The sequence below is a fragment of the Falco punctatus genome (assembly GCF_963210335.1).
Source record: "Falco punctatus genome assembly, chromosome: 10".
NCBI lineage: Eukaryota > Metazoa > Chordata > Aves > Falconiformes > Falconidae > Falco > Falco punctatus.
This window is the reverse complement of record NC_137590.1, coordinates 19,096,227-19,107,283: the sequence shown is the minus strand read 5'-3', so window position 1 is coordinate 19,107,283 and position 11,057 is coordinate 19,096,227. Positions and strand designations below refer to the sequence as shown.

General features: G+C 45.3%; 1 protein-coding gene across 16 annotated transcripts in view; it reads left to right on the top strand.

Annotated features, from left to right (window-relative positions):
* Positions 1–11,057, top strand: part of DAGLA (diacylglycerol lipase alpha) — a 78,988-nt gene that overhangs the window by 36,507 nt on the left and 31,424 nt on the right. For 13 of the 16 annotated variants that reach the window (XM_080403821.1, XM_080403820.1, XM_080403831.1 and 10 more), the window contains 5 exons: positions 1,657–1,795; positions 2,338–2,549; positions 4,931–5,032; positions 5,624–5,762; positions 9,065–9,152. In XM_080403821.1, the coding sequence (XP_080259947.1) occupies positions 1,701–1,795; positions 2,338–2,549; positions 4,931–5,032; positions 5,624–5,762; positions 9,065–9,152 (636 nt within the window). In that variant the 5' untranslated portion in view covers positions 1,657–1,700. The remainder of the gene's footprint in view (positions 1–1,656; positions 1,796–2,337; positions 2,550–4,930; positions 5,033–5,623; positions 5,763–9,064; positions 9,153–11,057) is intronic. The other 3 variants (XM_080403826.1, XM_080403825.1, XM_080403827.1) reach the window with 1 other exon arrangement.

Here is an 11,057-nt window from a genome sequence, read left to right as displayed (position 1 = left end):
AGACTGTGATACAGTCGGTGGTCTGTCACAAAACCAACGCTTGGGTTACTTTGAAGCTTCTATTGGTTCAAATGTGATCGTGTCACTTCTCCCACCTTTTTTTTTTTTTTAATACCCAGAGCACTAAATTAGAGACATCATATACAAGTTTGATTTTGTTTGTTTGTTTGGTTTTTTGGCCTGGTGCATGAGGTGTGGCAGGTGATGTTCCCTCTGAAACGCTGTTGGAAGTTCTGATTACAATGTAAGTAACAAATGTAGACACTTTGATTTTTGCCCCTGTGAACCTAACAGCAAATTGTCAGGTCAGTACAAAGGACAGTTATTACTTTGGAGATGCAGCTTTGGAGTGATATGGTCACTGCAGGTCATGGATGGAGTGCTCCGGCAGCAGTGCATGAATGTGAAGACTGGGAGGTTAGTGGTGCTAGAATAGAAGTGCTGTGATTTGGAGCAGAGATGCATCAGTTTGAGAGAACTTGGCACCCTTGAAATGGTGGCTCAGAGTGGAGAGGCACAGGCCAACGTGTGGTGTCCCCTGGTCTGTGGTAGTGCAGGAGGGTGCAGGTAAGATGTGACAGGGTTTAGGGCATGGAAGAAAGGGACAGGACAGGACTGACCGCTGCAGTCAGGAAATCGCTGGTGTCTGCGGGCAGACTGCATAGACATGACCTCGGAAATAAAAGGCTGACAAAACCAAACAGACATCATGGGCGTGCGTCGTGGTTGAAGTGCATCGTACAAGACATGCAGAAGGGAGACAGGGTGTGCTGCAGCAAGGGACTGAGCCGCTTCGATGCGGTGGACTTGGACCGGAGCAGGCTGGAGTATGTACAGCAGAACTGAAATGGTGTGGGAGAGCTGTGTTGGGAGGAGGTGTCTGGATAGTCCTGTGGAGTCTCGTGACTTGTACCACTGCTGTTTCTTTTTTTAAAAGGGTTTGTGAAGCTTCAAAAATAGGAGCACAAACAAAATGTGGGGAGGAACAGCCAGCTCCTCAATCTTCGACCTTTTAATTGTTAGTGCCTGTCAGCCAGTGTGAACACAAAGGAGATGCAGAGCTGGCAGGGTGCTTCTGTGCAACTGATGGTTGAGTGAGAGATCTCCTAGGAGCTTGCTTCTTCAGCTGTAAGTGCTTGCTGTTGGGAGCCAGTCAATAGCTTCCCCAAATGCTGCCACTAACTGCTAATGGGTATTTTGGCTTGCCGAGCCAAGTGAGGGAGGGAACTGTTGGACAACAAGAGAAGAGGCTTGGCAGCAGGTGTGCCTGTGGAAGAACATGGTAATAGGGCTGCCTTCAGACCTGAGGCCAGCATAACCTGTCCAAAACACCTCCCAGTGACTGCTTACCGACATGCAGCCCTAACAGGATTCCAGGTAATCTTATGAACTGGAGCTGGGTGAGTGGTGATTATTTTCAGTGAGTTGTGCACCAGCTTCACCTAATACTTCTCACTCTTTAAACTATACGTTCCTCTCCTGTGCTCTCAGTCTCGAGCATGCCATGCCCCCTGGTGCTGGCACGAAGAAGCTCTGCTATCTTTGGTGTAAAATAAGAGGGCTCTCAGGTACAGAGTTCTTCTGCTGGTGTGGGGTTGTGGGGCTCTCCTGGGGGGGTTGAAGAAGAGGGTCAGCATTTGATCTGTTGTTTTTCAGGAGGTGAGTGTCGTGCCTGCTGAACTTCCTCAGAGCTGCTAGCCATGCCAGGGATTGTCGTGTTCCGCCGTCGCTGGTCTGTAGGCAGCGATGACCTGGTTTTGCCAGCCGTCTTCCTCTTCCTCCTGCATACCACCTGGTAAGTGAGAAGGGCAGAATGATGGCTTAAGTTCTCCCATGAATTCTTTTTGCTATTCCTGTTTCTTGCAGCTGTTATTCTTCCTGCGCTTATACATGTGGCTGGAAGGCTTGTTTGGGGCATTTCTGACACACCAACATATTTCCAGCTTCTGGTTCTTTGGATAAGTTCTATTCCAAGTTCTAGCTCCAGTTCCAAAGAGGGAGCCTGACCAGAGCTCCCTGCATCCTCCTGTGCTACCCAAGGCTATCCACTGGAGTTTGGGGCTGTGTTTCTGGACAGGGGCTCAGGAAAAACAATTGGCCTGGCAGATCCCATGGGATAATGTGACTTGACACAGATCATCAAATTGTTCTGACTGGGGTAGCAGGGCCTCTGGATGGCTTGTGGGGAGGAGATTTCCAGACCAAATTTAGTATTAATTGTAAGTAGCTGTGGGACACTGATGATCCTCAGTAGCTTTGTGAGGAGAGCAGGTGTGGGATATAACATGCAGCTTTCTTTGGCTTACTGCTGGTAACAAGCTGGTTTGTGACTGGCAGGTTTGTGATCCTCTCTGTGGTGCTCTTTGGGCTGGTGTACAACCCCAACGAGACCTGCTCGCTTAACCTGGTGGACCACGGCAGAGGCTACCTGGGCATCCTGCTCAGTTGTATGATCGCAGAGGTGGCAATCATCTGGCTCAGCATGCGAGGCAGTATCCTGTACACAGAGCCCCGGGACTCGATGCAGTATGTGCTCTATGTCAGACTGGGTAAGAGGCAGCGGCCTGAGGCCTCCTAATGACTCAGCCTCCACACTGCCATCTGCTATTGCAGAAGACTTCTCTCCCCACACCCTGACAAACACACAGCTTCTGAAAGACATCCAGATGGCCACTTGTATGTGATATGCATCTGAATACATCACATATACTGCACCCTGTCATTGCTGTAAGACTCTCATGCAATGCCCCAAATATCTTTCTAGCAAACCTTTAACTTGTCATCCTCATTGCGATGCAGGTACATCCTTTTCCTCTAACAAAATATGCTCCCCTTCTGTCTCGCAACACAGATCTGCCACAGTGAGATGCATCTACACCTCTCCCCCACCTTTATTCCACACGTTTTCCCATGATCCAGGCATATGTCCCTGTAAATCATGGTGGTTCTGACCCAGAGGCATGTGCATGTCCTTGCCTGTCATACAGACATGTCTGCACCCACCTACCTTGAGACATATACTTGACCTTTTGACTCACGTGTGATGCATCTCTCCATCCAGCAACCTGCACTTTGATACTTCACCTCCAGGCACCATGAGATAAATAGGTTTACCACGTGCTCACTGGTTCTGTCCTGTCTCTTAGAGTGCATATTTGTCTTCCTAAAACACTTCCTGTCTCTCTCACCCACCAAACTAGATCAGAAAAGAGATTGTTCCTTGATCTCTCATTCAGGGCTTCCCTTTTAGCTTGTCTTCCCTCCTCTGTTCCATTGTTTTCCAGGTACAGAAAGTTGATCAGATTTTTCCATGCTGAGTGAAGATTTTAAGAGAAAAATCTTTGAGTCAAACCCATTCCAAACAAAGCATCTCATGTTTTTACATCTGTTTTTGCTGGATTGTTTTCTTGCAGAATTTGCTAAAAATACGGGTAACCTTGCTTGAAAGCTCTGTCTAGGAGACATTTCCGCCTTTGAGTGCTAAGTGCAAATCATTAACATGAATAGCAAACAAATCTTTCTCTCTAGTTTCCCAGACATGCTGCAGTCTCCCTAGGGAAGCACGTAGAGCCTGACAATTTGAGTAACACTGGTAAAACCAGACTAAATGGGGCAAGGGAAATAAAGAGAATCCAGAGAGCCATTTTCCTGCCCAAGAAACATCCACTTTTTTTCCTTGTCTGCCTTAAACTATGCATGTGTTCAGGATCTGTATTTACACTGTATCTTGGGTCTTATATTTCGTGGGGCTTTTTACTCTTAAAAGGCTTCATCAGTTCTGATGATAGAAATAGGAGTGTGACCATTGTGTGGGCAAGGTCCATGTGACTGTCCCATTTTAAGCATGTGCTGTTTAGTGCATATGAATCTAGGGAAAGGGTTCCAATATGAACCCAGGGAAGTCTTATCTGTGCTACTGCTGCTCCTGTCCTGCAGTAGGTAATCTCAGAGGGGAGGCAAGGCAAGGCATGCAAAGCCTAGCTCAGCTTAAGAACATCAGTTGGGCAGATCAGGAACCAGGTCCAGCCCTGGTTCCTTGCCCACTGCTGTTGGGGCAGCTCTTTGCTATGTCTATGTCTCTGAACTGGTCGTTCCAGGCTAGTGAGAGTCTGTAGTAAGCCATGGATGCTGCCAACATGTAGATGAAGAGGGTGGATGGTTAGTCTGCTAGGCTGGGATGTGGGTTCCATCTCAATTCCACCGAAGGCTTGCTAGGCATTACTAAGCAAGCTATTTACCCTTTCCATACCGGATTGCCTACCTGTACTTTGGGGTTGTAATGTGTAGAGAAAGTGTGAGGATGGGCGCTTCAGAGCAGTGTTTCCCAACTTACTTTGTTCTGGGGAGCCATTGTTAATCCTCAGTTTCTGGTTCATTACCAGAGTAATGTGCAAAACTGAGGAGCCAGTAAATGAATCCTTAAGGATTGCATCCTGGGAACTATTACTGGAAGGACTGCAAAGGGCAGAGGTTCTGGGAACATTTGCCAAGTGTAGTAAGCAGAATCAATCCTGAATACATGCTACTATTTATTTCATATCTTTGAATCAGACCAGCTGTCTAAGGTGGTTAAGACCTAGGTGCTGTTACATTGTGATTCATGTTACCTAAGGGAGTCTTTCCACTGTGGTGGGTGGGAGGCATGGCTATCTGATTCACGCCTCTGGTAGAGCCAAGGGCACTGACAGCTCTGCACGCATGTGTTCCTTGTGCCATTTAGTAGTTAGTGTTAAGGACACGTTATGGTTTTGGTTCATTTTCTCGAATATCATCTCCCAAAGCACTGGGGCCCACTCCTGCAGTTATTTATTCTGTGCAATTGTCCTGCTAAAGAATCTATCTTTGGGTTTCCTCTCCAGAAGATGAGGAGAGGCAGTTGTTAATCCTTAGGGAGATACTGCTACTATCCATTGTGTTCCTTTTGTTTCAGCTATCTTGGTGATTGAGTTTGTGTATGCTATTGTGGGCATCGTTTGGCTAACGCAGTACTACACTTCCTGCAATGATATCACAGCGAAGAGTGTCACTTTGGGTATGTATTTGGAATGTGGTTTGTGTGCATTTCTGTGAATACACAGACATCCTCTCGGTTTGGAGAGCTAATTCATTCATGCATGTGGGGATTGACTGTTGGAAGTGGATTGTAGCTGTAAATGTGGTGCTTGTTTTCCTGAGACATTATTGCTCAGAACAGTTGTTCTATTCATTTGTTTGTGCTGTCTGCACCGAGGCAAGAATTCATGTTCCCATGGAAGAGTCTGGCTGGGGAGTCTGTTAAGACCTGGTTCCCCTTCTTCAGTTCAAAATGGCTTTACTGTTTTCCTGAACTCCTTTTCAGTCTCAGCTAGTCTCCTGGCAGGGGTGATGCTAATGTTGCGGTCCCCCTAGACACTCAGGGAGTATTTAATGGCCTTCTGTACGGGCAATCTCCTAAAACAGGAAAACCTAGCTGTAGTTTAAAAGCCTTTCCAGACACTTTCTTTTTGCTGCAGCTGGCTGCAAGGATATTTGGGGTAACTTTCTCTGCCCTGCAGCAATGGAGAGGTGGATCTGTGTGTGGTGAAAAGCAGGAAGTGCTGTTGCCAAGACTTATGGGCAGAGCACTTGACTTCTTTCTTTGCAGGAATGGTGGTGTGCAACTGGGTTGTCATCCTGAGCGTCTGCATCACTGTCCTGTGCGTCTTCGACCCAACAGGCCGGACCTTTGTCAAACTGCGTGCCACGAAACGGAGACAACGCAACCTGAGGACGTACAACCTACGGTAAAGGAGCATTTCTGGAAGGGTGCCTGCTTTTTTTTTTTGGCTCTTGACGTTCTCCTTGCCTTGCTTCAGGGAGCACTCAGCTTCAGGCATTGCTTCCCTTTGAGGGTGATTTTGGAAGAATGCAGCTCAGACTGTGCTTTGTGTGGGCATCTGTATCCAAAGGAGGCGAAGCAATGCAGTATGTGGCTGGATTGTGCATTAGTCACTGGATTTGTGAATCCTTTCACATCCCTCTAGCCAGCGCTGACCCCAACAGCTTGTTTGTCTGTCCTGTAGCAGTGTTTTGCCTGGTGAGAGAGGCAGTGCTTAGATTTTGCTTGGATTGAGGCAGCATCTTCTTCCAAAGCCCCTTTCTTCCTTTATTTTTGTCTTCAAAATATGACCTTTGACCTGTGGCTCCTTGTGTTTCGTCTTGGCCAAGAAGCAGTTTCTTTTGTGTTAGCAGTCAGATCTTTTAATAAAGAATTGATTACATCTCTGAGCTACCCAGATGGGGATATGAAAGCTTTGTTCACCAAGCAAGGCGTTTTTCAGAAGTTTTTTTTCTCTAGTAGAGGGACAACACAAACAGGCTTTGTTTTCTTATGCACTCTTGACATCTGTAACTGTCAGCAAGGAATGTGGCATGGTAGGACTTGAGGGCATTAGGTTTTGAATGCTAAAAATTGTGGATTTTTAAAGAATACTCTGCAAATCTTGCATTTCTCATTGGGAACGTATATTCAAGAAAGTGTTTTGAATACATACACTTCCAATGTCTTGAAATGGGATCCTTCAGGCTGTCTTTTTGAAGAAAACTCAGACTTTTCTAAGTACCACACAAGCAAGTTTTGTTTGAAGGAACCTGTTCTTTATTGCAGAATGCAGGACATCCTTCCTGTCCTTTCCAATATGTTACTAACACTAGTCTTGAATATCTGGAGTTAGTGCCCTGATTGCTGCATTCTGATCAGGACATTTCCAGGGAGAGATCAGGGTGGGAAACTGTGGCAATACTGTGGATTTGGTACCCCACACCACACCAAAACTGTTTGGCTCAGTGCATTATTTTTTCCAAAGGGAAACAGAGTGCCACAGATTGCAAAGCTTTTTGCTAGAGAACTTAATTTTTGAGTTGGTTTTGATTTACTTTTATCTGCCCTCTGAGGAGTTTTGACATCCCAGACAACTGCGTGAAGGTATTTGTCCCTTGGGCCGTGGCCACCATCCCTGGAAGTATTTAAAAGACGTGTAGATGTGGCACTTAGGGACATGGTTTAGTGGTGGACTTGACAGTAGCAGGTTAGTTGTTGAACTCAATGATCTTAAAGGTCTTTTTCAGCCTAAATGATTCTATGACTTTTGGAGAGCTTGTGCTTGCTGTTTGCTGATTTCCACTCTAGAAAAGGAGTGTTAACAAGCAAAATGCTGTGGGCTATAATATGAAAGGGAAGCATAAAATGTTACTGGTGTTTACTACTAAAGCAATGGTATGCAAAGAATATATTTTGAAATTCTTCTCCTGCTTAAAGCAGTCCTTTCCAAAGAATAATTATGAAATTCTCTGCCTGTTTCTGGATTGTGAATCCTGTAAGATGCTGAGGGCCAGCCAATCATATTGAAATCCCTCAGCCTACAGTGATACACATCTTCTGATGTACAGCAGTAATTTGACCTTTGTATTACACTTAACCTGAGCCTATTTCTTCTGTCTTAATGAAAATAACCTTGATTTGATTGTCACATTAAGGAGATATGCAGCTGGCTTCCTTGTTGTGGTACTGTGTTGTAGCTATCGGACTCTGTTACACAGCGGCTTTCCCTTACCAGTGGCATCGTGATGTGTGTGGGCTTCTATGTTCTTGCAGAGCTGAGAAAACAAGACAACAAAAGTCTCAGCTAATTGTACTGAGGCTTTTCTAAGAAACTTGCTTTGGAGCTCATACTAAATATGTGGAAGTTCAGTGTGAGGAAGAAAGAATTTAGGAAAAGTTGGAGTGAAAATAGCTCAGAGCGCACTTGCTTGTTCAACCCCCGCGGTGAAGTTCTTTGCATTGCTGCGCGAGTTCTTTGGCATTTGGTGGAGCAAGCAGAGTACTGCCAGCTCTGTCTTAGGACAGTCGTATTCCCATTCCTCTTTTGGAGTCTTCCTTGGAGGTTATGGATAGTTATTTTAAAATGCTCAGGCATGAGTTGATGGATTGCCCTGCAGGATCTGGTCCTTCTGTTGCAGGCAAATACTCCTTTACCAGCATCTTTTTCTTCCAGGTGCAGCCCACTTTCTGTGCTTGGGCTTTTCCTCATGTGATCACCTGCTAGAAATTAGGTGGTCTTTTCTGATATGCCTGACCTGTGTTGAGTTAGTCTGTGTTCACATTAAAAAAAGCTCCTGTATTAGAGGAGCTGTGGACTTTATGGAGGTACAGAATCAGTCACCCGCTTTGACATCACTAAGCCCAACTTGATCTAAGGGTTGTTAGTAGATATGCCGGTCAAAAATAAGGGACTGTCACCCTGCAAAATGTAATAACTAGGACAAGCTCACAACAGTGGAGTGTACTCAGCTATAGTTAATTTTAAATAAGGTTGTCCAATTAGCTAATTTGGAAGCTGAAACTGAAATGTCATATAAACGAAATGTGGGTTGAGCTAAACCTTCTCTATTCAGTCCTTTTAAAACTTTCTAAATGGAAGGAGAACCTTTAGCTTGCTTTTTTTGTTTTTGATGACTGTTATACACGATGCTTGAATAAAGAGTACAAATCGTTTCAGTTTAGAGACTGTATTATGTTTAATAAATATATTTTTCCAAATAAGCTATTTGCTGGGGGGGAAAAAATTGCACAGCTCCTCTCATACTAAGTGCTCGGGGTCTCTTGTACCATTCCCACCCCCTCGCCATGAGGTAGTTTTCCTACTGAGTGGTAGTACATCCTCTAGCATGTGATGCAGCTGCTAGGCTGCCAGTAGACCTTCCTTCCATCTGCAGCACCCCGTGGTCTTCCATGTGCTTCCAGCGGGCACATAGATCAACAGTAGCTTCGTTACAGCCATCCCATTCAGATGAGATACCATGTTTATAAGTAGAGGCATCATCCTGACCAGAACAGACCTTCCTGTTCTATAAATTGAGCAGAGTTGTTAATCTGTATGTGGTCTCCTTGTCTCTGGTAGTCCAGGGTAAAGATAAGAATATGGTTTAGCACAGGTTTTTACCATTGGTGGTGTAGGCTGTGTGACTTTGTATTGGATCCCACCATTTGTTTGCAGTCACGTTCTCCTGCCTGTCCTCATGTGCACACTCTACCCTTTATTTACAGACACCGCCTGGAAGAAGGGCAAGCCAGCAGCTGGACGCGCAGACTTAAAGTTTTTCTTTGCTGCACACGGACAAAAGACTCTCAATCGGTAGGTACCAAACATCTCCTGTCAGAGCACAAGCTACGTGTATGGCTGACGACGCGTGGGACTTGGCAGAGTGTCGCAGTGTGGGGCTCCTGCTCTCGAGCCTGGATGACACGTGTCTCCTTTCACTGTGAGTGTTCTTTGAGATCTGGCGGCACAAGGAGTCTAGTGAGTGTCAACAGTAGTGCATGCAAGGGACTGAAAGTCCTGTCCAAGAAGCAGTGAGCTGAGTGACCCTCAAAATGACAAGGCTTGAAATTTTGCTCATGCTGGTTCCTTTTCCTTCCTTTCAGCCCAGGCAGCCTGAATGAGCACTTGCATTTCTGCAGGAGGGTACCTGGGTGTGCCATGTGGCAGCAGAAGCTGATGTTTCCCTCTAGGTGTAGATGTAACATCACTGAGTAGGGCAGTTATCTTTTCAAAATAGCTAGTCTTAACCCTTGGGTTTTGAGTACTGTAGGACTTTCTCTGAAGGTAGAATTAGTAGCACTGAAAAGCAATGTTGTCAGAATTAAAATCTTCTCTAGAAGCTGTTCTTTATCTCACTGTTGCTTGAATTGGGATAATTATTTTAAGTGAGGATATCAGTGGAAGAAATACACATTTTCACTATGGTTTGGGTCAATATTTGACAGCACTTTGTGATCAGCTTCAGTTTCCCTTTATCAGCCAGTTTACTTAGGCAGTTTCTCCTATTGTTTGCATCAGTCTCATATATTTTAGAAGGAGAGACACCTCTTTGAAAATGGGAAAATGTAAACGTGTCAGAATCGCCAAAAGAACACTTCTGGATTACTAGCAGTCAAAACCTACTACTTAATCCATAGATTCACATGAAGATCATCAGTTTGAAGTTTTCACGTGCTACAGCTGGGATTTTCCCTTGCTGTTATCTATCCAGCAGGGAAGGGTAAGGGGCTTGATAACATCAATTCCCCATAAGTCAGCAGTCTGTTCTTACTGGAATCAGCAGGAGCAGGTTTGTGCCTGAGGGTGGTATGCAGCAGGGCTCCTGAGGACCTGGTGGAGAGGTGGGTACTAAGGTGAAAAATTTTGCTGATGACTCGTAATATTTAAGTTGGTCAGAATTATGAGTATCTGAGAATTCTTGAAAGACAAATCAGAACCAGGGATTTGTTATCAAAGATAGAAGAAAGTCATCAAGACGAGGTGATGCATGTGTTACCTGAAGAAAAATTACTTGCATGCACTGGACTCTGAATTACTTACAACCTCTCAGGAAAAGAGCTAGGAGTTATCAAGGACACTTCAACAAAGACATCGGTGCACAGCAGTGGCCAAAAAATCAGGAAAGTGTTTAGCTTCAGTAGAAGGGCATAAAGATGACACGGAAAGCACCGAGGGACCAACCACATCGGCGATGTCCTCACTAAATATAGCCTGGTGTTTGGTCTCCTCAAAAACACAGCAGAAAAAGGAACATATTGGAGGGGATATGAACTTACAGAGGAAGAGAAATGAGACTGGGATTTTTAACCTCAAAAAGGGAAAGGTGTAATAAGATGAAGAGCTGCATAAGAATAACGGAGAGTCAAGTGAAGGCTACCTGAACATTTGTTCATCACAGATGGCAACCAGTATGAATTAGATTAAAAGGGTTTGTTAGTAAGTGCGCTGTAGTTATCCGCAGGGTGTAGTTTCCAAAGTGTGGATGGCTGCAGGAATTGTCATAGCCCTTTTGCAGAAATCCAGCAATGTGTACTGGCACGCTGATCTTCCCAGTGGCACGCTCCTGCAGTACTGGCTGAAATGCCACCATGTTCCCAGGGAACGTCCCAGCCCCAACCTACTGTCCCGCTGAGAAGTCATAGCCCAGGACTGCCAGCTATCACAGACCCATCTGCTGGAGCTGCTTAGGAAAATCCACCCGGAAAACTGAACCGAAAC